This window comes from Cimex lectularius, unplaced genomic scaffold, assembly GCF_000648675.2.
Source record: "Cimex lectularius strain Harlan isolate CLEC.00 unplaced genomic scaffold, Clec_2.1 scaffold373, whole genome shotgun sequence".
Classification (NCBI taxonomy): domain Eukaryota; kingdom Metazoa; phylum Arthropoda; class Insecta; order Hemiptera; family Cimicidae; genus Cimex; species Cimex lectularius.
Window position 1 is genome coordinate 64896 of NW_019392898.1, and position 26146 is coordinate 91041.

Genomic DNA, 26146 nt, shown 5'->3' on the forward strand with positions numbered 1-26146 from the left:
GTTCATGATATGAATCAGTGTTCGTTTATCGTTGAGGGAGGTCCCTTTCCCCCATTTCCGTTCCCAAAATGATTACTTTTGAGGGTTGGGCCGTTGTGGAGGAGTGGTACATTTCTAATCCGAAACCTCTAAAATTCCAAGGATTGAATTTGGAAAGGTCTGTTTGGACTTCCTCAGAAGTGTTTTTTGTGTATCGATTGTGCCTCGTTTCCCAAGCGAAGCTTTTTTACCAAGCGGCAGACCGCGAGGGGCGTACACCGTAGTCAGCCGGCCGCTGTGGAACAGGAGACGACACCCAGGCCGTTTCCCTCCTAAAATGTCACAGTTCCGGTTTTAAAACCGGAAAAAGTCCGATATCGCAAAATAAACTCCAAATTCCGATTTTAGAATTTCTAATTTTAAAAAGTAAGATTTCATTTTGAAGTCATCGGCACCTAACAGGGGAAAGGACGGGTTTTGTGTTTACCTCGGCGGAATACCGGCTTCCCCGCGCCTTTGCTCTTCCACACCAGTCAAGGATGTGAGTATTTTTTTAACACTTGATTTGATTTTTGTTCAACTCTCCAGCAGAAAACATATTTTTATTTGAAAATCGAAAAAAATCTTCTGCAACCTACCCGTAGGCGGTAACCTTTTCAATATTTCATTTTATTATGTTTTTGATCGAAAAACATTATTGTTTGTTTACAGTCGTGCTTATCACGTCCACGAATTGGAAACGGGAAATCAATACAGATTATTTTTTTTTGTCTGTGGTGTTTCGGACAGTCCGAACTCCACATGCTTTCTCCTCCTATTATCTCACCGGCTTAGCCCGTTCTTCCAGTCGTTTGATATGGACGTAAGGCTCGTTTACATTTGTCCCTTTTGAAGATCTAAAGTGGCAAATGTAAACTGCCATTCGTCTTCAATTCAGAGTTAGAAAGTGAACGATGAAAGAAGTTGACCCCCCTGCTAACTTTTGATGAAAGAATCGTTCCTTCAATCGATGATTCATCCAAAGTGAAGGTGCAGTGAGAAATGTAAACAAACGTTCCCTCTCGCATTCACTGTTCAATTGGATGAAAATATGTAATCAAGGATGATTCACATCGTAAATAGCGCTTAAGATTAGCGGCTTTTCAAATTTCAGTGCCAAGATTCAAGACTCTTATGTTAATACATGATGGGTAGGAAATAAATTGTCTTTTTTATACTAGAAATCCTATTGTGGAAAAGTCAATTTATTTCCTACCTATCATCTTATTATGGAGTTCCACAAAATCAGGATGGACACGATCAAAAAATTTAACGGACAAATTTAACGCACTACTCAATTTATTTATTTTAACATTAAATCCACTTCTACATTACTTACAGGTAATTAGGAGCTATTGAAGTCAAAATAAACCATAAATAATATTTTGTTTACTTCATTTACTTTTGCACTGATTAATCTAATTTGCTCAAAAAGTAGATGCACTTCCATTCTGCTAGGCCTAAAGATAGCTTTCAGTAATCTTTCTTTTTAAAAACATTGAACAACATATTCACTCCACCATTCATAATTTCTATTCAGTAATTTTTTTCCTTCGTTGATTTAATTGAATATTATTCTTATTAAATATTAATCCATTAGTGGTCTAATTTACCAAATTACTTATTTCATTTAATTATTCTTTTTATCTAAAGTTTTGGTTGAGATGAAAAATTTATTGTCACGAGTGGCATTTGAACCCACAACCTTACATCGCTGCTCTACCACTTGAGCTATTATACCTTCGATCCTCTCGGACACCAACTCTCCATCTCAACCTACAACCTTTCGAATTTTCCCTCTTTTTGCCATTTTCAAATGTCGTGTAATCTGGATTCGATTCTCAGCGACTTAATAGTGGCCATGAGGAGCTGTTAGTGAAGTGAAACTTCTTTCCTTATTAAATATTAATCTATTTATGTTCAGTGGTCTAATTGACCAATTTAAGACTTATTTAAATTATTTTTTTTATCTAAGGTTTTGGTTGAGACAAAAAATTTGGCACGAGCGGGATTCGAACCCACGACCTTTGGTTCAACTAACCACTTGAGCTATTGTGACTTTGATCCATTTGGTAATTGGTTAGAGCAGCAGTGTATTGAGCCGAAGGTCATGGATTTAAATCCCGCTTGTGACACTAACTTTTTCATCTCAACCAACCTTACGAAAAAATAATTATTATTCTTATTCTTAAACACCCGCACTGAATTGGTTGCTGTGTGAGGAAGATCTTAACTTCTTAGAGGTTCTTGCAAGAAGACAGTGAGAGATTCTTGCTAATGCCAGGCCCCATGAATTACGTATTGTGGATGACTTGCTGAAACCTATTTTCTACCTATAACCTCAGGGTCGGGCACCCGGCTCTAGGACCTCTTTTTACCGCAGCTCAGAATGGCTAAGCTTCAATTCATGCAGGTACATGTGAATTGGACATTTAGAAGATTGAAGACGAGTCCTCTTTACAGACGAGGTGAGAGTTGGCCTTAAATTTTCAGATGGGGGTACGCTCAGGAGAAAGGTACACCCATGCTGTATGGTTCCTTAGGTGGCATTCCAGTGTTTCTTGATGTTTTTGGTTGGTATTCCTTGGACGCCCACACTGAATTGGTGAACAAGGAAGATCTCACACTTCAACAAGACAATCGAGAACATATAGTATAATTTGCCATTGAGTACTTGTGACCAGCTCAAAACCCATATTTGAACCCAATCGAATACATTTGGGACCAACTTAATCGACTACTATGATGACGAAACCCAGATCCAAAACACTTGAAGAGTTGGAAACTTCAAAAACTTACTTTAAAAAAACAAAGAAGAACTAAAAAATGTTCTTGATGAATGGGAAAGAATTCCTCAGTATTTTATCAGAAATCTTTTCCAATGATTGCTAGAGGTGGAAATTCTCAATATTAAAGGGGACAAAAAGGTTTTTACATTTTTATTTGTTTTTGTATTTTATTTTTATTTTATTTATTCATTTTGTTCTTTACTCAATTTTTTTCTGTATTACAATCAAACCTATTTTTCGTATGCAAAATATGAATAAACCTAAATACATTACAATTTATGGGTAGTGCATTAATTTTAACATCAATGTACTTGCCATGATGATAAATAGTAAATCAGGAATGAGGCCATGAAGTTAAAAAATTGTTTTCAGATGTCGTGCTTTCGACTTTCTTTGATATCCGAAAACAATTTTGTTTTTGCATTCATAGCCTCATCGGTGATCACCCAGTTTTTTACTAGTTATTGTCTTTTATTTATAGTTTGAAATAAGCAATATGTACGCATTAGATTAAATTCTTACTAATTTGATGTACGTCTAATCAAGAGATAGCTGTTTTTGTAATAATATATTTAAAACTAGAATTATTAAAATATTTCATTTTAATTTGACACTATTCAATATTCTTCATTGTACACTCCAAGAATATTTGGCCGACAAGGTTTTATCACAATTCTATTATTCACAATTTGATTGACCAATTGTTCATAAAAGATGCGTTTTGGTACAATAATGGATAAACTGGATCAAACAAAAAGTACAGCAAAAATGAATGATGGCTATTAATTGTTAAATCAAATCAAACAAGAATGCCTAATCTAGTATACACAATAGTATGAATAAGCTGTGCCCATTAAGCAAGGGGACACAGATCCTAGGGCACTGAACCCTCAAGCAGTTATTTTCAGAACAGAAGATAAGCTGAAAACTACTAAGAGATCTTTTATTAGACACTGGTGATTTAAGAATCTGTAAATTGAACTTATTTCATGTGTTCCCATGGTGAAATGCTGAAATGTGTCTGAAAGATCAAATTCAGGGAGAATCGGCAGAAAGAGGGGTGATTGAGCAGCAGTTTCAAACATCACTACAAGAACCTTTAGTTGGATCATGTTTTATCAAATAATACCAGCGAGAATAAGTATACTAGTCTTCACTCACTTCAATTTAAGAATCTGTTGTTTGAACATTTTAATTCACGTTCTCATGGCATGCAATAATAAACATGCCTGGCACACAAACCTGGTTAGATTAGTTAAACACTAGGAGACTATAAAGTTGGTTCATCACCCCACAGACCTCGCTGTTTCTAATATTATTTTATTATAGTTTAACTTGTTAAGCCCCTAGTTTTAAGCTATATTATTTTCCTTAAATTATGCAAAATAAGCTTTTCTCTATTTCAAAATAATTGATGTAGATCATTTGCTACTATCATTATTCCAATTCCATAAAAGACATATTGAGAATTCCGTCACAGTTCTGGAGTGAATGGGATGTATAAGATCTCATTCAGGCAAAGTGGTTTGATTGATTTAACTAAGTTGCTGGTAGTTGACTCAACTAGTTGACTGCTCTGTGAAGACTCTCATGGCTGATTTCACATCAGGCAACTTGTAGAATCAACTTCTCTTCTCAATGGGAGGTTAGTATGATGTTAGAACCATTATCACGAAAAAATTATATCAAACTAGTCAGTGAATGCATCCAAAATTCCAAAACCTGGGGAAACAACAACCTGATGGGTGCTAGGACACAAAGGAATTTAGGATAACGAAAAAGCATACGCACTGGCCAGAGGATGATCTGCAAGACCATATAGAGGCCCTGAACCTATGCTTTGGATAACAAAAATAAATATAGAATCCTCCATCACAGAATGGATTTAAGCGGGACCGCGGTAGCCGAGTGGTTAGCATGAGAGACTCTCACGCCGTGGTCGTGGGTTCGATTCCCACCGTCGCCTCTGGCCCTTTTTTCACAATAACCCCCCCAAATTTGAACACACATAAACCAATTGTCACATGGCTAATATGCATAGTTCATAACGCCAAAAAAAAAAAATGGATTAAAAAAAAAAGATGAGAGAAGTGGATAAACTTTAGGGGTGCTAGACACTGTAAACTTAGGCTAAAAAAAAAACCCTCACCAAGACTCGCAAACACACTACTGCAATTGGAGAAGACCAGATTCTGAGGATTGATAGGACTATTAATCAGTCACTGGCATCTGAGAAAACATGTACATGAGAGAATGAATGGACATATTCAACAATGATCCCATTTGCAAATTACGCAATGAGGAGGAAAAAACAGAAAAAAAAAGGAAGTGAAATAGTACCAGCGACAGTCAATGACCTAATTGACCATCCCTAACAGCATAGCCCTGTAACTTATCCCTCTGCGGCCCAGAGATTCAAGCATTTCATCAACCGTTAGGCTCATAGGAGAAGTGATAGTATCCCTCCTAGTAGACATCTTTTTGTTGTGCAAACTTGTTGCCTTTCTCTATGTTTGTCTCATCTATTCTGGTTTTTAACATTTCTCCAATCCATCCAGATGTGTTTCTACGTGTTTTTTTCTAGGGAGACTTTCATAAATGCATGATATACATTATCAAAGGATCCTTCAATTTTGAAGAATATGCAGATTTGCTATTTCCTTTGCTTCTAGTATTTCCCTCAGGTCATTGGTTAACTGGTATAGAAAGGTTTTGGTTGATCGTTCTGCTTTGTATGCATGTTGACAGTGAATAGAGTGATTTGTCTATCAACACTGTCATTCATAATTTGTTGTCTACCAACTTTTCAAGGGCTTTTAATAATAATAATATAATATTTTATTAATAATACTACTAATTTATCAATTAAGAGCAATAATACAATTTAAAAACAAAGATTGTTACATGACTACGGGACAAAAGATGCGAAAATATCACATAAAAATAAACTGCACTTTCTAAATGTGGCTTAAAAAATCTACATATCCATGTATATGTATTTGCATATATAGCAGATATATTTTGTTTCATGTGTGCATGCGTACATATGTGTGTAAGTATGTGATTTAGCATAAGAATTTCAGTGAATCTCTTGATTTTTTAATTAATCATAAATTTAAAAATAAAATTGTAGATTTACACAACTTTCACTTCTTAAAACTATTTTATATTTAACTATTATAAAATGATATGAAAACTGATAAGATTGAATGCACCTTGTTTAAACAATGCCCTTTTATTCTGACTAGACAAATATTTTTACCGTTATTACTCATTGGCTAAAAACGCATCATTAAGATTGGGGGAAATGTCTTTTAAGTCAGGTGTCTTTTGTCTGACTGATTAAATTGTTAAAGCCCCCAATTGAAACACATCAGTTTCTTACTTAATTTTTTATTTCATTTTTTTTAGTCTGTCACCAATGAAATTGGCCACAATGGATACTTCCGTTCAGGATGAACAACCTGGCCACTTAAATTATTACAGACGGAAGGCGTCTTTTAATTTGGAAGATATGAAATATGCAATCGAAAATCATCAAAGACTTTTAATAAAGGTATGTCTTTTATTCAAAACATAAAGATGGACAATTACAATAATGTTTATTTTCAGAATCGAGTCTGGTTGTACTTATTGTCTGATCCAATTTTCCATCCTATGACGGAACCTGTATCAATACATGAAGCAAAAAAGGTTACTGCACAACAGTTAGACAAACTCCTCTTTTCAGGATTGTTTGACAATGTCGATAACATGGAATATGCTGAAAGGGTTTGTACTCGATATTTATTCAATTTTTTTTTGTATAATGTAGTTTACTTCTTCAGACAAAATTTTTGATGTTGGTCAATGAAGCGACTGAAATGATGAATTGCAACTTGTCCATAAAATTTGCCTTGGGGATATCTTTATTTTCCAATACACTTGTCAGTCTTGGTACAGAGAGACATATTAAGTTCTACAAAGATGTTTGGAGAGGAAAGGTAATGTAAATGTTTTGTATTTGTAATATTTTTCTGTTGCAATATTTGAATTTGAGCTTTTTTTTTTTTTTTCTTTAAGATTTTGAGTTGCTTATGCATCACCGAAGTCGAACATGGGAGTGATACAAAAAGGTTGAAAACTACTGCCACTTATGATAAAAATACAAAAGAGTTTGTCCTAAACACACCTGGTATTGGTGCTGCTAAATGCTGGATTGGAAATTTAGGTATATCTTCATTGTGCAGTCAAAACATATGCCTTTAATTTATTTAATTTAACAATTTCAGGCTTGCAATGTACTCATGCACTACTGTTTGCTCAGTTAATATCCAATGGCGTTTGTCACGGCCTGCATGGTTTTGTAGTTCCCGTTAGAGATCCAGACACAAGGAAACCTTATAAAAATATAACTGTAGGTGACATTGGGGAAAAAGCTGGCCTCAATGGAATTGATAATGGGTTTGTCCTGACTTTAAATTTTGGCTTAATTTGAAGTAGACAGAGATAATAAATTTCCTCTTATGTTTCAGATATATAATGTTCCATAATTATAGAATTCCTCGTGAGAATCTGTTAAATCGGATAGGAGATATCAATGATGATGGAGATTATGAAACTGCTTACACTGATCCTCAACGACTTTTAGGTAAACGTCTCTTGATATTTTTATTATTATTATTATTTTTATTTTTATTTTCAATGGGATTTTGTTGTGCAGGTGCAGCATTAGAAAGTTTATCAGCCGGAAGAATAGGCATAATTCATGAGTCGAGCAATACCCTTGTGAAAGCCATAGTCATTGCGATTAGATATGCTGCTCAAAGAGTTCAGTTCAGCGATTCTAGTGGAATCGAGTTACCCATTATTGAATACCAAACACACGTATGCACAATTTTCCCATCCATTTTATTTTTAAATACAGTATTGTAAAAATTAAAATTCCATTTTAGCAATGGAGGTTATTTCCTTATTTGGCAGCAAGCATTGCGATTAAATGGTTCACTCAAGAATTTAGCGATGTTTATATTAATTTTGTCGCTAAATCCCGAGAGGGGGTTATGGATGTTAAACAAGCGGTAAGTGAAATAAATTTCAAAAGTTAACATTGAAAAAAAAATTAAATTTTGTTTTTAGTCACAAATGGCTAGTGGTCTCCATGCGATTGTCTGTTGTTCCAAAGCTCTGATCACTTGGACTAGTCAAACAGCGATTCAGGAATGTCGAGAAGCTTGTGGAGGACATGGTTACCACAAAGGTACCTTTTTGATTGGTGTGTTCAAATGAATAAATTTAAATCTATATTTTCCTTTTAAGCCTCTGGTTTGGGCGATTTAAGAAACAACCATGATCCTAGAGTGACATTTGAAGGAGACAACACTGTCCTTCTGCAGCAAACAAGCAATTGGATGTTGAGAATATTCACTGACTCAGAAGCAGACTTTTCCATCTTCCCTTTGTCAAATATTTCCTTTTTGAAAAATATTGATTCTGTCTTGCGTAAAACACTAGCAGATTATAAAGAACAAGATTTCATGACCATAAAATGTGAATATTGATGTAAACTGAGTATATTTTCTTTAGACATGCACTTGATTATTGTTTTTGTTGATAGTTATTATAGAGACTTACGAATGGTTGATTTGTTGGTTGACCAAGACAACACACGAGAAAATATCAGCACTTAAAAAATTCACAACAGACCGATTTGAAGTCAGAAATTTATCTCAGGTTTTTAAAGCAAGGACGCTTTCTCTTGCCTTTGGAGAAGTATAAACCATTTTTTTAATTTTTTTTTTTTAAATCCATTTTTCTCAATTTATTATTAACTTTATATGATTCTTACAGTTTAATGTAATCATCCATTTCAAAACCAAAGTTGACTCTTGTGCACCTCAACTTCAGCCTGTTTTGAATAAACTCGGCGTCCTTTACGGCCTTTGGGCACTCTACAGCCATATTCCAGTGTTATATCAAGGTCTGTCTTCATTTAACTTATTAAAACTTAAATATACTGATGGACAAAATTAACACACCACTATTAAATTTTAATGAATTCAGATTTATTCATATTTTGCATGCCAAAAATAGGTTTGATTGTAAATTTAAAAGAAATGTTTAAAAAAAAATCCAACCTCATTCAGATAGTCACAATGCATGAGGTGAGGGGGCAAATGACCACTACATGTTCTTTGATTATGTCTTGTAAATACCTTTCTCCTGAGAGTCTCCATATGAAAATTACGCCCATATTTAGAGTTGAGGTCAGCTCTAACCTAATCTGTAAAGAGAACTCGTCCCCAATCTTCCAATGTCAAATTCACATGTCCCATGCGAATGGAAGCCTGGCCATTTTCTGAACTGTGATAAGACCCCATGTGCTGGACCCTGAGATTATTTTCATTGACCCTTCTTCTTACAATCCTGGAGGGAATTTAAACATTTCCGACTTATCGGAATTCTTATCTCATTTCCAGTTATGATGTGGTTTTATAAAGCCTGATAATGGATGAATTTATGTCTGCCACGTCTGTAGACCTTGGTTGACCCTGTCCTGGCCTTCTAGTGAGAATCCTTGTTTCTCTGAAGGGCCGAAGAACCCTTCATATTGTAGAGTGATTTTTTACACTCAGTCTCCTGGCAACTTCACGCTGGCTGTATAACTCTTATAATGTTATGACCTTGTCACTGTCATACTCTCCTGACAAGCCATTGAAAAATGTTTAAGAATAAAAATAGTATCAAATGAAATCTATGAAAGAAAAAGATGAAAGCAATCAGGCGTAGCAGAATGTAAGGGTATAATGCTACTTTTTGTGTAAATGGGATTAATCAGTAAAAAAGAAAACAAAAGAAGTAAACAAGGCATTATTTACTGTTTATTTTGACTACAATAGCTCCTAATCTGTAACTAATGTAGAAACACTGGATTTAAATTTAAACTAAATAAATTGAGTTGTGGGTTAAATTTGTCCATCAGTGTATTTATAAAGGATGGTGCTTATCATATCTAAAAAGTCAATTGATTTTTTTTTTTTTTGAAAAATGTCTCATAATTATTCACAGGTGGATTTTCAAATGATCCGAAGCTGACAGATTGGATCACCGATGGTATTCTCAATCTTTGTCAGGAGTTAAAATCTGAAGCTGTTACTTTGGCTGATGCAATTGCTCCTCCAGATATTGTCCTTAATTCTGTCCTTGGAGGATCAGATGGAAAGGTAATGTATTTATGCTTCAAATTAAGTAATTGTTAAAAGGAAAGTTCCAAGCATTTTTGCTATCTTTTTTTATTTAAAGCATAACGAAAATATTTGCCGATGCAATGTGATCGAGTTACTGAACTCAACATTATGCAAGATCATCAAAATGCAGCAACTTTTCCTGCATGATAAATCAATATTCAAGTTACTTTATTTGGCGTTATAATATATCAGTGATAGGAGCGCCAGTTAATGATGAACCCATTTACCCAGGAAATTTTAGTTTAGAAGTGTTTTTGTTTTTATTTATAAGTAAAACCAGTTATGGAATAAATAAACCATTTATGGATATAAATAACTGTTGATAGAATCATGGCGTATATAATAATTTATAAGATTGTTATTACAATAAATTAGGATTTTAATACATTTGTTAACACACTCGTTACGGGATGGATTTGTAAGACACTCCTGAAATACGGAAAAAAATTTGTTACAGTTTTGAAACCTATTTAGGTTTACAAATAACTCTTAATTAAGATTTTTCACAAAAAATTACATTTTTTAGATTTTTGGGCTCATCATTCTGTAATGACATCAGTGTAGTAGGTCAAGATAGGCCAACTAGCAATATCTATTGTTTATCCACTCAGTATTTATGTACATCAGCCCGTGTGTTATGAAAAAGTGGCTAATTGTATATTTCTACTTACTAATACTTAATAAATTTTAAGAATATTACAGCGAGGTAGGAATAATGAATAAAAAGTGAAATTTAAAATTTATTTGTGATAATTACAAATAATTAATCACAATCATAAAATTTTATATTTTTATATATATATATATATGTTTTTAAAGTACATGATTAAAATATATAAAATCTGAATTTGTGGTTAAAATAATGACGATTACAGTCGACTCATGTTAATTCAAACGTAATGTTCTTCTAAATGTCCACGTATTGTTTACTTCCTTGCAGTGTGAAGTTTCTTCAGATTTTCTCTATTTGTTCTGTTTGGTAATTGGCTGTCAGTCAGTATATTCTCAGCACTGATCACTTTGGAAAATCATTTAGACAAAGGGTGCTAGGTCACATTGAAATAAAAAGTGATAAAAATGAAAAAATAACAAGGGAGCAAGTAAAAAAAATCATTTTACAAAAGCAAGAAATTCCTTTTACATACTATCCATTAATTATTTTTATATTTACCACTTAAGTTACCAAATACTTACATACTAGTTATTTACAAAGAATAAGAATTAATATATATATATACAGGGTGAATTGCTACTCGTGCTACAAACTTCTCCAGTAGATTCTTCACCCTAAAATGAACAAAAAAGTTCATATTGTCCATGGTCCGATTCTCAACCATTNGACCATGGACAATATGAACTTTTTTGTTCATTTTAGGGTGAAGAATCTACTGGAGAAGTTTGTAGCACGAGTAGCAATTCACCCTGTATATATATTTATTTATTTATTTATTTATTTTTTTTTTTTTTAACCATCCTTATATTATATAATAAATATTACTCTTGTAATCAAATTTATTTTTAGATATATGAAAAGTTGATGTCAGCTTTTACCCAGGAGAGTTCAGCCAACTTTGTTAATTACAAAAGTCAACCTAATAAAAGCCAAATTACTTCAAAACTTTAGAATTAATATTGTTAAAAGAAAACTACATGATTATAAATATGTACTTTAAGCCTAGTACTAATTAACAACAGAAAAATTGAAAATACTTTTAAAAAAAGGTAAGAGACAGTTTCAAATATATTTATTTTTATTATTTTAACAGAGATATTTAAGTTAGGACCTTTTTTCAATGTCAATTCACTGTTTGGGAAAGAGCTGATTCATTTTTTACGTTGAAAGTATTCCAAAATGATAACTGATACAAACCGTATATATATTTTGTACTAGATGATAATTATATTTCACAAGTGGAGGTTAAATCAGTCATTAGATATATCATAAGATATTGTGATTTATTCACTTCTGTGATTCCTTCAGTACCTTATCAAATGTTAACAAATTGTTTTTTTTTTTTTTTTTGTATTAGTAACTATCAAAAATATTCTTGTATGTAGAATAGTAACAATTATAAACCTTATAAACTTAATAAGCATGCATTTATTTACCAAATCTGGTGGAATTTCATGGTATTTCTTGAAAAGTATTATTAATTGTTAATCAATTAAATTTTTATTCAGTATGAAAATACAGTCACCTGATAAATGGTGTTTTTTAAGTATTGCTAATGATTGTGAACTATTCTGAGTTTCAGTTTAATTTTAATTTTTTAAATTTATGTATCGATAGGGCTTAAGAGTTGTGCAAATTACACATTCATTGTAAAACCGCCCTTCCTGAGTTTAAGAATCTTTAATTATCTATATACGCTTGAATTACAATCTGCTATCTATTATTTACTTATGTATTATCAAAAAAATAAATTGCTATGTATATTAATTAATTCTATTTATTGTTTGGTATTAATTTATATATTTGATTTGTACATATACATGTATATCTATTAACAAAACAAAACAAAAAAAACTTATGATACAGAGAAAAACACTGTTAAAATAATAAAACTGCATTGCACATACATTACATTTTGTTAATGTTAGTAAGCTGAACTAATATTTATTTGCAGAATATGATTTTTGCTTGATTTAGTTTTAATGTTCTTCCAATACTTCCATCATTTGCTACTGTTATTTTTAAACTAAATAATATTTTAAATTATGTGTTTAGAATTGGATATTTTAGTTCTTGATGAGTAGTCATTTCCTAGTCTAGAATCGAACAAAAAAAAAAAAAAAAAAAATTGTTTTAGTCTAATAAGAAAAATAAATAAATTGTATGTCTTGAATAATTACATTCTTAAACTTGCTTTACAATTGGTTGCTATTGTCAGTTTTTCATTCTACTCAGCACACTGTTTTGCTTATCCACTATTGGGTAAAAAAGAAAAAAATTGAACAAAAAAAAACAGTTGAATTGTAAAATATATATATTATATGTGATTTGTTTTTCAATAAATATTTATTTTAAAGAGAAAATATTTGTGGCTAAAATTGTCTTATTGTAGAAAGAATATCAATGTGCCTTAAATTTATTTTAAACGTATTTGTAAATAGGTGTTTACATATACCTTTCTGTTACCCAAAGATGTCTATTTTGGTGTTTTCCTTTTGTCAAATTATGAAGTTTTATATATTTAAAAAAAAATTTAATTAAAATTTTGTTTGTCTCTTTAGTTTTTATTTTTCCAGTTACCATACACATCTATCAAAATTTGTTTTGAAGGTTTGTTAACCTGATGTATGACGTTGATTAGTGTATTGCCTAACAAACTGGAGGGGAGATTGTGTTCCATTTCCTGTAGCCCAGTATAAATCTTGCAGTGAACAGTCCTACTTTTTGCCTCAATCTTTATTAGGTTGTGATGTGCTTATAAGAGAAATTTTTACTCTTGAATTTTAATTTTTTTATTTTATTTTAGCAAGTTTTTGTCAGTATGATTGAACCTTGAACTCATTTCATAATCTCATTTTGTTATCATAAAAAAAAAATCCAGCATCAAATTATACGTAAACTCAATTTGCCCCTTAAAAAAACAAAGACTTAAGGATGGAAGAACCACTTTTTATTGGGGTCGATGTCGGCACTGGCAGTACTCGAGCAGCTCTTGTTAACTTGAATGGTAAAATCTTAAAACAAGCATGCCGACCTATACAGATTTGGACTCCGACGCCGAACTACTTCCAACAATCTTCACAAGATATATGGAAGGCTTGTTGTCACACAATCAAGGTTTGGATTAATTATCCAGAGCTAGCATTTTGATTTTATTATTATTATTGTAAGTATTTATTATGTAGTAATAAGTAATATGATAAATAATAGAGCAAGTCCTTGTAATCCTCATGGCTCTTGGAAAAGTTGAACGGCATTTATACATTCTGTAATAATTAGGGGATAAATTGTGAGAATTTGTATTGAGGAGGAATAATGAATTTGTGGTTTGATTGTTTCTGATCAACGAATTCACTGACTAAGCATTAAAATGGTGAAATACGGACAGGACGAAATGGCTAAACTACGGAATATCGTGTGATAAAAAACAACAATCTGTTTTTATAGCAGCACAATTTTTAGATAATGTAAATACTTAAGTGCTTATTTTGAATATTAGATAACAAAATGCATTATATGCATAATTCAAAATTGCATTAATTCATTTGTATTCTTTATAAAATGCTTACAAAAAATGTTTATTTAGCTTAAATTTAAATGAAACAGTTTAAATAAAACATTTCAAAATAAAGAGAAAAAAATTGAACAGTTATTTATGCATCTCATAATATATATTCAATTTTTTATTGTAGGAAATAACAAAAGACATTGATCCAAAATGCATAAAAGGAATTGGCTTTGATGCTACCTGCTCTTTGGCAGTAGTTGACAAGAATGGTGACCCAGTTTCAATTAGCCCAAAAGGTAATTGACTGTGAAACTCACTTTAACAATGTGAATATATTTATAATAAATTCCAGGTGAGAAAGATCAAAATGTCATCATGTGGATGGACCACAGAGCCAAGAAGGAAGCAGATTTTATTAATTTAACCAAGCATCGCGTTTTGGAGAGTGTCGGAGGCAAGGTCTCGTTGGAAATGGAAATTCCTAAACTTCTATGGCTCAAGAAAAATTGTAAGAAGTGCTGGGAGGAAGCCGATTTGTTTTTGGACCTACCAGATTTTCTTACATGGAAGGCAACTGGCTCCCAATCGAGGTCTGAAGTTCTATTAAAGTTAAATTTGTTAGAAACACTATTCAATTTCCAGGTCACTTTGTTCAGTCGTTTGTAAATGGATGTATGAAGCCACACCGACAGAAAAAGGCAGATGGAACAAGGAATTTTTTGATGAAATTGGTCTTTCTGATCTATGCGATAATGATTTCTATAGAATAGGTGACCTATTTAGTCATCTTTAAAAAACTTTGTAATTATATCTTCCTTATTTACTGATTGAATTTTCCAGCATACAAAAAATTTCAGTTATTTGCTTGTTTTGCTAAAAAGTTTTCTTTCTCCCCCCCCCATCAAAATTATGATCATCCTAGTTTGCCAATGCTCCTAGTCTGCCTTTTCTTCAGAACAATTCCTAAAAGTTGAAACTTTGACAAACAAAACCAGCAAGAATAAGCAGGCCAGGATGGCCACAGACAATCAGTTAAAGTTTCATCACCCTGCATGCCTCCCTCAGCACAATGATACACAATGTTTTGCTGATTGTACCATGATTTTTAGGCCAGGTAATAAAAACACCTGGTGAACCTTGTGAAGATGGCTTGAGTAAAAATATAGCAGAAGAGCTCAATCTAATTCCTGGAATTGCAGTCGGAACATCCATCATCGATGCTCATGCTGGTGGACTTGGTCTTATTGGATGCAAAGTTGACAATAACCCTATTGACTTAACAACCCGCCTATGTAATTAATTGTATAATAAAGCAGCGAGCAGTGCTTTATTTAATAATGCTTACTGCTGCTTAATTTCAGCTCTTATATGTGGGACATCCACTTGCCACATGGCTGTGAACAAGACAAGATTATTTGTGCAAGGTGTATGGGGTCCTTATTACAGTGCAATGATCCCTGGGCTTTGGTTGAATGAAGCTGGCCAAAGCGCCACTGGGAAACTAATAGACCACATCATAGATTCTCATCCTGCTACTGCAAAAATGAAAGAAAAATTACAATCCGGGACAAGAATCATAGATCATCTGAACGCTCTGGTTAAAGAATTGGCAGCAAAGTCAAATAAAAGTTTTGACTCCTTAACTGAAAATATTCACATTTGGCCTGATTTTCATGGAAATAGGTCTCCAATAGCAGATCCAACACTAAAAGGGATGGTAATTATTTGCAATATATGTATATTTGTGAAATTCAAGAATTTTATATTGAATTTGTTTTGGATAGATTTCTGGTATTGATTTAGGCAATGATGAAGAAAACTTAGTTTTACTGTATCTTGCAACTGTACAAGCTGTTGGGGTAAAATATATTGCAACAGTATTTACTAACTATTATAATAACAAATACATCATTATTTATGCTTAAATGACAGATCTAATCTTGGGAACTAATGCTAATTAAAGAACATTGCAAGTCAGAATTTTGTTAGTAAGAAAGTTTACTAAACATTTCCAACGAACTTAACATAAAAGTTATTAAACGTTTATTTTGATTCTTTTTCATTTTTCTAAATATTATCATTTGTAGTATGGAACAAGACATATAATGGAAGTAATGCAAGAAAAAGGATACATCTTTGATTCAATTCTCGCATGTGGTGGGCTCAGCAAGAATGAGCTCTTCCTTAAAAGTCAGGCAAACATTGTCAGCAAATCAGTACTGATACCCGAAGAGGCAGAGTCGGTTTTGATCGGTGCAGCAATTCTCGGAGCCACGGCCTCTGGTGTCTTCAATGACGTTGAAGAGGCTGCTAAGAGCATGGGAGGAAAAGCTATTACTGTTGAACCCTGTTTAGAAGTTTCTAGGTATTTTGATTGAATGTTTTCCTTTTTCCATTACGTTTTACATATGTGGGTTTTTCAGATATCACAACAAGAAGTACAAAGTTTTTAAAAAGATGCTCGATCACCAACTCCTATACCAGAACATTATGCAAGAGGAATAATTTATTTATTTTTTAAAATAATATTTTTCATAATTATTGTTACCAGATGGATTTTTCTATGAATCTCATTTTACAAAATTTGTTATGCAGTAAAAATTTTGTTAATACTTTTCACTCTAAATTAATTGAAATTAAGATGTTTAACGTCTCATGAACTATTATTATAAAAAGTACTGAGCCACTTGTACAGGTAAACTTCACCAAGGTAAAGCGTTTCCTTTGAATAAAAAAATTAATTTGCAAACATTAAGTGACAAGTTCTGCTCATTCAGTGTCTTTGTTAAATACATATTTTGGAGCAATAAAATCTGGTTTATACAATTCATCATTTCCCCATTTTCAAATGCACCGATAAGCAGAAAGGTATTGAAGAAAAATGTAAGTTTCACTTTTTTTATTGACTTGAGTTAATACAAGGTAAGGCCCTTTGTGTGCATGTAGTTTTGTGAGAACTAGCATGTATTTTATGTACATTATGAACTAGTGAAAACTAGCATGTATTTTATGTGATCATTTATGCATGTGCACAAATATTGTTTTGTGTGCGTGAAGTGTTTATTGTTATGTATTTATTTGTATTTTTGAATGAGTGACATATTTGTGTGTTTATGAGTGAAAATGAGATAATATAAGATAATATAAGTGAGGTGGCTAAAAGAGTTGTACATCGTGTGCATTAAAAAGAACTATTATGTTCCTGTACAGATTGTGTCTCACTCTAACTTCAGGCTTTTTATGCATCCTAGAGAATACTAATTCATATTTGCTGGAATGAGCTTTTCTTTGCTCATGAATTGCTTTACTAATTAGGTTTTCACATTAATGTATATGTACTGCAGTTTCCCTTCTTCATAAAATGTACACATGCTATCTTCTACACTTTCAATATATTAAAATGCCTCTTGATACAGTAATGTCCAGCTAACTGATGTGCAATGATCCTAAGTTTTACCCAACATTGTTGCCGGTCTATGGCAAGTCTAGGTGAGACCCCGACAATATCATGGTGTATTGTTGACCTACTTGTATTAAGTTGACCTATACTTTCAAGCAATTTCCCTTTTTTTAATGCAGTTTGAAATTTTACAGAATGGTTTCGGTTCTAATGCTGATGAAGAGCCAGGGTTGGCATCTTTTATTGGCTCGGAGGCGTCGGTGGCCTCAACGGTTTAGGCATTGACAGCGCTCATCACTGTAAGGTAAAGGTACCGGGTTTGAATACAAGGCCACTGGATTCGAACCTGGGACCTTTATATCCAGTGGCCTTACATTCGAACCCAACATACTTACAAATGGGCTTTTTTTCAAAAATACCAACACCCCAAAGGTTGATATGACCTCTACAGTTGCAAACTCTTGTAAATAAATAAATAAAAAATCTATGCGCTTCTTCGTTATGACTGTTTGCTCTGGGGCTTAAACAATTGACTATTTCTTTGCTGTATCTAAGAGGTAGAAAAGTTTTTTTTTCTTTTCTAGAAAAGTTTTTTGTTCGTAGGTGAGTATGTTTGTTTTTTGTTTGAGTGAGAATGGACCTCTTGTTTGTTGTGTGTTCATATTTGGTAAATAAATTATGCAAAAATTCTAAATGATTTCATTGAATATACTGTTTAATGATTTACATTGATTTTAGTACTTAAATGTTTAGATTTTATGTATGTATTATTTATTTAAAATTGATTATATTTTTCATAAATAATTAAAGTTTTTAGTTTTATTAAGTTAGTTTTCTCTTTCTTATTACGAGTGGTACTGGGTAAAGGGATTTTGGAGTTTAGAGATTATTTGATGAAAAGTGTTTAAAGCACAAATCACTACAAAATGGTTCTTGAACAATGTGAACTCGTGGGAAGCACATATGTTGCAAACGAGATTTTAAAAAATTAAATTTCCAAATTTGTAGTGAAACTTTTCCAGAGGGCAATTATACTTAAACAATCGCAAATAGCTGTTGTACTTGTTGTGTTTTAATAAAGAATCCTTGGTGGTGACGGGGGTTGCGTCTAAGTACATCGGATTTAATTTTAGCCGGGCGGCGTGTGAGAGGTAAGAGAGTGCGCGTCCATCCGCAGCAGTACACCACCACCACTAGGGAGGAGGAGGAGAAATTTTAAATCAGCTGCGGTTACGGCGTTACGCTCTCGGCCGTTCTCCACTCGGAAAAGAGGCCGGAGGAATGTTCGTCGTCCGATGTTCCCTTTAACGGTCGACCAGGCTCGAAAGACTCATTTTCCACGGGAGGCTGCCTCGAAAGGGCTGGTTTAATCGAGTGGCCAACGGCATGTACGGCGCCAGTTGAAAACCGAGCTGTCTTCGACGTCGTCCGATCCGCAGAAACGCGCAGAGATGGTCGTCAAATCCGGGCTGGTGAAAAACGTGAGGATCCTCCTCCTCGGGGATTCGGGGGTCGGTAAGACCTCGCTCATCCTCTCCCTCGTCAGCGAAGAGTTCCCCGAGGACGTGCCGGCCAAGGCGGAGGAAATCACCATCCCGCCGGACGTCACTCCGGAGATGGTGCCGACGCATATCGTCGATTATTCCTGTAAGTAGAACCTTTCATTTATTTCACTCAACGCGACATACAACTGTGACAATCTACACAGTAAACACACACTTTGAGTTTAAGCCCTGAAGATGATCTCACTAAAGATCGAAACGCAAGATAAAGAAAATGTTTTTCTAAACATTTCTCACGATCTCTAAATAGTCACTTCAATTATTTAAGATGAAAAGCTTTCATCTCGGTAGAAGCTGCTCTTTTATGCGGCTACTCATGTGCTAATAAAAGATATGCTATTAATGAGTTACCTCATGCTGAGACGCTTCAGAAGCGGCCACCGGTTTTTCGTCCTCTTCCAAACTTTTGATCCATCTACGTTCAAAAGAAGACTTGTCACAATTGACAATCAATGATTGATTGAAGGGTTCGAACAACTTAAATACAATACTTCACTATGCTGTTGATCTATGATGAAACATATCATGCAATATAGCTCGAGATAAATAATAATAATAATTGTTAGTTCTTTGACTGATACCGCTGACATTAGCTTAATAGCAGTTTAGTACATACATCATACTATTATTATATATTACACTGATGGACAAAATTAATGCACCATCCTTAAATTTTAAGGTATTTATGTTTATTCTTATTTTGCATACCAAAAAAAAATAAAACATTCAAAAAGAAAATGTTTAATACATAATTAAGAGGGCTTTTCGTACGCTTCCAAACTTTAGATTCATCTATGTTCAAAAGAAGACTCGTGTCACAAAAGACAACTCGACTCAACTGTATTGACAGTCAATGATGATTGAAGGGCTCGAACAACTTAAATACGATGCTTCACTATGCTATTGATCTGTTGATCTATGATCAACCATATCATGCAATATAGCTCAAGATAAATAATAATAATCGTTAGTTCTTTGACTGATACCGCTGACATTAGCTTAATAGCAGTTTAGTACATACATCATACTATTATTATATATTACAATGATGGACAAAATTAATGCACCACCCTTAAATTTTAAGGTATTTATGTTTATTCATACTTGCATAAAAATAGGTTTGGTTGAAAAATTAGAAATTTAAAAAGAAAATGTTTAATGCCTAATACAGAGTATTTCCACCTGCCACGAACCGCCTTTGCATTCCTTGGAAAAGATTTTGGATAAAATCCTGATGAATTATTTTCCAATAATAAGAACTGCCGTTTCTAACTCTTACAGTGTGTTGTTTCGCCACCGTACTTGTCGCTTAATTTGAACCCAAATGTGTTTGATTGGGTTCAAATCCTTCGAGCTGGTCACACCAAGCGCTCAATTCCAGCCTCATTAAGCTACTCATCTGCAATATATGCTCTGTGGGGCTTGTCATTATACTGCATTAGCAAGAATCTCTCATTGATGTGGGAACAAATGTTCATATAAGTTAATGCGCTACATGTTCTTCAATTATGTCTTGCAAGTCCTCTGTGAAGTTGGTGTGGGCGTCCATGGAAACCAGAACATCAATCACCCACCATAGAATCATACCTGAGAAGCCATACAGCATGGGGTGTACCTTTTCCCTTAAGCATCTCCATTGATCCAAGCTATCTATATCACTCGGACACCAACTTCCCATCTCAACTGCACCTTTTGAATTTTCCCTCCTTTTTTCCATTGGAATGAGAGACCAGGTATCTAGGGGACTGAGGTATGTAGGGACAGACTGGAAGGCGACCCGAATGAAATAGCATTTTTTAATCAATTGAGATGTTTTGTCGATTCATTCTCTTTCAGTATGAAGGCACCTGATGAGATTGTGCAGTATGGTGTCATTCACACAGTTAATGCTGTATCGAGCAGATCGCTCTGACCGAATCGTCATTTACATTTCTTATGCCTCTGTTACATTTAAAAAATGGATAGAAATGACATTTTTGATAATGACAAACTAATTTCATTAATTCAAATATATCCCATGCTTTGGACAACAGTGTGAACAGAGCCGAACACTTTGATAGAAGTAGATGTAAGTTTAAATACAGTGTGGTTTTTTTTCCTTTTTTCATAAAAAATTTCATGTTGTTATACCATCACCGAAAAATAGGTACAAATGCCAAGGTAAATAGTAATACCAATAGTAAAGGTTTTCTAGAAGCAGATTAATTGATTCCAACATTAGTTGAAATTCACTAATTTCGTGGTCCGCTTGACCAATTAATATATTATAATTAATTAAGGTTTTTAGTTGAGATAAAAAAAGTCAATGGCATGAGTGGGATTCGAACCCACGATCTTCGGCTAGATACGCCGCTGCTCTACCACTTTAGCTATCGTGACCTCGATCCACTAGGACACCAACTTCCCATCTCAACCGCACCTTTTGAATTTTCCCTCCTTTTTTCCATTTTTCATCCCGCTCGTGCCATTGACTTTTTTATCTCAACTAAAAACCTAAATTAATTATAATTAGTTAATAATTTATAGGTTTTTTTTCCCTTCAGAATTTAGATTGTGGCCTTTTACACTTGCAATACTTTTAGCAATGATATCAATAATAACATTTTCATACAAGATGTCATTAATTTAAATAAATTTGTAGATATGCTTTTACATCCAGCGGCATTTGAACCCGACATTTAAAAAAAAAAACCATGTCTGGGGGTTCATATAACTTTGTAGTTGAAATATAACTTAATTAAAAAATAAAATAAAAAAAAGTTTCTGCGTTCTTTGTTTTGCATTTTGAAAGGAAATGTGTGTTGAATACCTGTCATTGTATGGTGTGAGAGAGTCAGTAGTAGAAAATAAGTAATTATTACTTTCTAGACTTTTTAGATGAAATAATGTAATTTTGTTTACAGCACATGAACAGTCTGAGGATCAACTCTTCGATGAGGTGAAAAGAGCAGACGTGATATGTTTAGTTTATGCTGTGAACGATGATCAGACGCTGCTGAGGATTACAACATATTGGTTACCATTACTCTTTTTTGTCATTCCTTACAATAAATGTCCGATTATTCTTGTCGGAAACAAAGTCGATCTCATCGAGGACACCACAGTCTCAGTATAGACAGTTTCTATTTATTTATAATAATCCATTATTTGCTATTGTAATAAATTATTTATTTAGGCGGCACAAGATCTTATGGAGGAATATTCAGAAATAGAAAGCTTTGTAGAGGTAAATTTATTTGTGTGGTTTCGGTGTACCGTATTTGTTAATATATGTTATCTTTTAGTGTTCTGCTAAAACGTTAAAAAATATAAGCGAAATGTTCTATTATGCTCAAAAGGCAGTTCTTCATCCTACAGGACCAATCTATGTGACTGAAAAACAAGATGTATGACAATGTTTGTTACTTTTTGAACAAGTCATCACTCATCAATTTTTTTTTTAGCTTACGGAAAATTGTAAAAAAGCTCTCACAAGAATATTTATGGTATGCGATCTTGATAATGATGGTCTTTTGAATGACTATGAGTTGAATGCTTTTCAAAAGCGATGTTTTGACATGCCTTTGAGGCCTGAGGCGATGGAAGATGTCAAAGATGTCTTGAAACGTTGTATAAATGGAGGGGTTTCGCCAAACAACTGTATCACATTAATAGGTACTTTTTCAAACTTTACATCGTCAAATAATCAGGAAAAATATAATTGTAAATTAATAATTTTTAGGTTTTCTTTATTTGCACTGCCTTTTCATGCAACGAGGAAGAAGCCATACTACTTGGACAGTATTAAGAAAATTTGGATATAACAACCAATTACACTTGAGCAAAGATTTTTTATTTCCTCCGTATGTTTTGACTGTAGATTCTGTTTTATATTCAATTTTTTTCTTATTCTCTTATAATATATACTGTGGAGTTTATATAAATAATAATAATAAATAACATTTGCATTCTGATAGGTTAAAAGTCCCACACGGTAGTTCAACCGAACTGAACTACAAAGGTGCTCAATTTTTTACAAAGTTATTCTGGAGGTTCGATAAAGATCGAGATGGTGCTCTGAGCGATGTCGAGTTGTCACAGCTGTTTGCAACGTGCCCATCTCCTGCTTGGGGCGCAGACATTTCCAACATTGTCCCATGCAACGATAAGGTTTGTTTTGTACAAATCTTTTGATCTGTTTGAAAAGTACAAAGTAATAACAGTAAGTCTTACTTTGTCTTTTTAAAATGTAGGGTTGGATTACACTTCAAGGATTCCTCTGTTTCTGGATGTTAACAACGGTTACCGATGTGAAAACTACTTTTGAATACCTGGCATATTTTGGTTTTCCAATCAATGAATGTGAGAATCAGTTGTCAGCTATTCAAGGTAAATTGTTTTAAAGATCAAATTTGATACTTGGACTGTCTGTGATGAACCTAGTTCCTTTTCTTGTTGTTTATACATTTATTTAACATTTTTCCTTGTTAAGTAGTTAGTAAATATGAGAATGGGATGATTATGGTCGATTTTGGAACTTTATCGGCACAACAAAATGAAAGTAATAATTTATTTCTAAATCATTTTTTCAGTAACAAGAGAGAAAAAACTGGATCTTTTGAAAAAACAGTCGACAAGGAATGTATATGTGTGTCATGTTATTGGAATGAAAGGGGTCGGAAAGTCGACATTAAGCAGAAGATTATTAGATCATTCCATCGAGGTGTGTAATAATTGTTTTGTATTATTAAACATATATTAAAAATCATTTTTTCATTTACAGAGGATATCTGAAGATGTTGAAGGTGTACCTCAACGCACCATCAACGTAGTTCATGTATATGGCCAAGAAAAGTACCTTATAATGAAAGATATCGAAGTGAGGAACGTTTCAGACCCTTTGGGCCCGACAGATGTTCAATGCGATGTCGCCTGCCTTGTATACGATGCCACCAACCCTAAATCCTTTGAATACGTCGCAAGGATATATCTCGTAAATAAATGTTTAATACAAAATTTTTCCAAATGGTTGAATGTTCAATATATCTTTTAGAAATACTTTGAGGATGGGAAAATTCCCGTTCTCGTTGTCTGCAGTAAAAGTGATTTGCAAGAGGTGAAACAAGATTATCTAGTTCAACCATCTGCATTTTGCGATGCTCATAGATTAGCGCCGCCTCATAAGTACTCAGCCTTGAGTGAAAACGGGAAGGAAGTGTTCCAAAAGCTAGCCACGATGGCAGTGTTCCCGTAAGCATTCTTTTAACATACATAGTTTAATACATACTAATTTACAATTTATAATTAAACAACTTTTTAACCAAAAAATTAGTCGGTTTCATGCTGCTTGGATCCTTTTCTACCGCCATGCCAGGTTTGTCTAAAAGTCTAAAATTTTGCTTCTCTTTCTTCTCACTTCCTCTGATTCTTTTTAGATCTATTGTTCGTTGCTAACTATCTTAATAAATACATTAATCCTAATAAAGTTCAAAATTGTAGCCAATGTATATATAAAAGGCTTTTTTTTCTTTTATTATTTATTTAATTTTCTAGGCAGCATAAATTGTTTAAACAAGGATATACCCTTAATTATGCCAATTTATGGCTCATTATTAATTCTGTTATGCCTTTTGTATTCTATTTATATATTATAATTTAAAAAATAATAATAATGGTTTCAAGCATACAAAGTATTCTTGTTCCCATCAATGAAAGTTTTAATGTTATTTTTAAGCTTTAAATTTGATTTTGGTTTTGTTTTGTTTCAGCCATTTGACAGAATTGAGTATTTTAAGTGGAGATTCCATCCTGATGAAGGCCGGCATAGGAATAGCGATTGTAGCGACAATCGGGCTTGTTGTCTCTAGGTTAATGAAAAACGAAAGGTGAAAAAAATCTGAGATCAAAACCAATATTTTGTTTTTAAATGTTTCCTGTGATCTGGTCAATGCGATATGGTTATAATGTCAAAGAAACATTTATCCCTCCTTTATTCAAATGATTCAGTCGGTCTAGCTAACAACAAAAAATAAAGTCCTTAATTTTTGGTAATAAAATACTTCAAAAGATAAGTAATCTTCATATTTAATATGATAATAAATTGCTAATGAGAAAGAGTATAACTTCAAGTAGTCTCTGGCTTTCCTTGTAATATATTCAAGATTTTATCAAGTCATTGTAATTTAAGATGTGTATTTTAAGAATTTTATCTGACCCTATGTCCGCTAACTGAAGCGCATTTTAGAGTCTAAGGCAATGGTGTGATTGACTGTATATAGCATACTATGTTATAAAGTTTTTGGCTAGATTCTTTCAGTTAGTTTGAATCAGTACATATTCTACATACTTTATGCATATAACGAAGACTGTTCAAAAAATAAATATTAGTTTTGTTTTGTTTTTTTAATACGTTGTTCTTCCTAAACTACACTGTCCTATTTTTATCATTGACTCACTTAAAATAACAAATATGACACTTTATTTTTTTTATGGAGTTTACAAACATCTCAAAATACAAATGACTCAGAGAAAAGAAAATTGTAGGCAATAAAGTGGAAAACAGCATGAACTAGACTTTCTACGGTCTTGCTGATCAAACCAGCTATTATCCTGCTCACACAAAAATCCTTGACTCAACCCCTACTGTCCTCGAGCTCAACTCACATCTGAACAATTCTTGATATGACTGTCATCACATCTCGATTAGTTCTCGGTCTGATTGGCATCTCAGCTCAACCTTAATCTTCTTACTTGTCCTTATTCTCAGAGCCTTTGACAAGACAAGACTATCATCTTAACTCTCATCTGCTCAACAGGATTGTTTGATTGATTTGCATCAGATACTAATGCAAGATTAAATACTAATCTTTAAGATGAGCAGAGATTTTAATAGTATTAAAAAATTGTATAACATTTTTAATAACATGGTAAAAAGCTATTAACAATTGGCAAAATTTTAATAATAATTAATGCGAAAAAAAACCTGACTGGC

General features: G+C 33.2%; 3 protein-coding genes and 1 long non-coding RNA gene across 7 annotated transcripts in view; 3 read left to right on the forward strand and 1 right to left on the reverse strand.

Moving 5' to 3' along the window:
• Positions 1-1172, reverse strand: part of LOC112127766 — a 7276-nt gene extending 6104 nt beyond the window's left edge. The window contains exon 1 of the long non-coding RNA XR_002910724.1: positions 467-1172. This is a non-coding gene — a long non-coding RNA (uncharacterized LOC112127766). The remainder of the gene's footprint in view (positions 1-466) is intronic.
• Positions 438-11756, forward strand: LOC106664194 (peroxisomal acyl-coenzyme A oxidase 3-like). The gene is made up of 15 exons (XM_014389654.2): positions 438-520; positions 6219-6363; positions 6420-6578; positions 6635-6790; positions 6870-7017; positions 7079-7250; positions 7322-7437; positions 7510-7673; positions 7742-7867; positions 7926-8046; positions 8106-8336; positions 8404-8558; positions 8637-8766; positions 9855-10009; positions 11556-11756. The coding sequence occupies exons 2-15, from the start codon at positions 6229-6231 to the stop codon at positions 11655-11657; spliced, it is 2070 nt and encodes a 689-aa protein (XP_014245140.1). The 5' UTR covers positions 438-520; positions 6219-6228; the 3' UTR covers positions 11658-11756.
• Positions 11757-13316: 1560 nt separating this feature from the next.
• LOC106664196 (FGGY carbohydrate kinase domain-containing protein) lies at positions 13317-17044 on the forward strand. Of its 2 annotated transcripts, XM_014389656.2 has the most exons (10): positions 13317-13449; positions 13513-13823; positions 14399-14510; positions 14567-14804; positions 14857-14984; positions 15324-15506; positions 15576-15931; positions 15999-16073; positions 16302-16579; positions 16638-17044. In XM_014389656.2, exons 2-10 carry the CDS (start codon positions 13641-13643, stop codon positions 16717-16719), a joined length of 1635 nt encoding a protein of 544 aa, XP_014245142.1. In that variant the 5' UTR covers positions 13317-13449; positions 13513-13640; the 3' UTR covers positions 16720-17044. The 2 variants fall into 2 exon arrangements, with proteins under 2 accessions (XP_014245142.1, XP_014245143.1); XM_014389657.2 differs by lacking the exon at positions 15999-16073.
• LOC106664195 (mitochondrial Rho GTPase) lies at positions 16830-25274 on the forward strand. Of its 3 annotated transcripts, XM_024229203.1 has the most exons (15): positions 16830-16924; positions 16992-17097; positions 18748-19261; positions 22080-22285; positions 22352-22402; positions 22461-22562; positions 22620-22830; positions 22898-23018; positions 23133-23325; positions 23409-23544; positions 23748-23878; positions 23939-24148; positions 24209-24405; positions 24488-24529; positions 24924-25274. In XM_024229203.1, the coding sequence occupies exons 3-15, from the start codon at positions 19066-19068 to the stop codon at positions 25042-25044; spliced, it is 1917 nt and encodes a 638-aa protein (XP_024084971.1). In that variant the 5' UTR covers positions 16830-16924; positions 16992-17097; positions 18748-19065; the 3' UTR covers positions 25045-25274. The 3 variants fall into 3 exon arrangements, with proteins under 3 accessions (XP_024084971.1, XP_024084972.1, XP_024084973.1); XM_024229204.1 differs by lacking the exons at positions 16830-16924; positions 16992-17097 and having other exon boundaries at positions 18573-19261; XM_024229205.1 differs by lacking the exons at positions 16830-16924; positions 16992-17097; positions 24488-24529 and having other exon boundaries at positions 24924-25226.
• Positions 25275-26146: the final 872 nt, after the last annotated feature.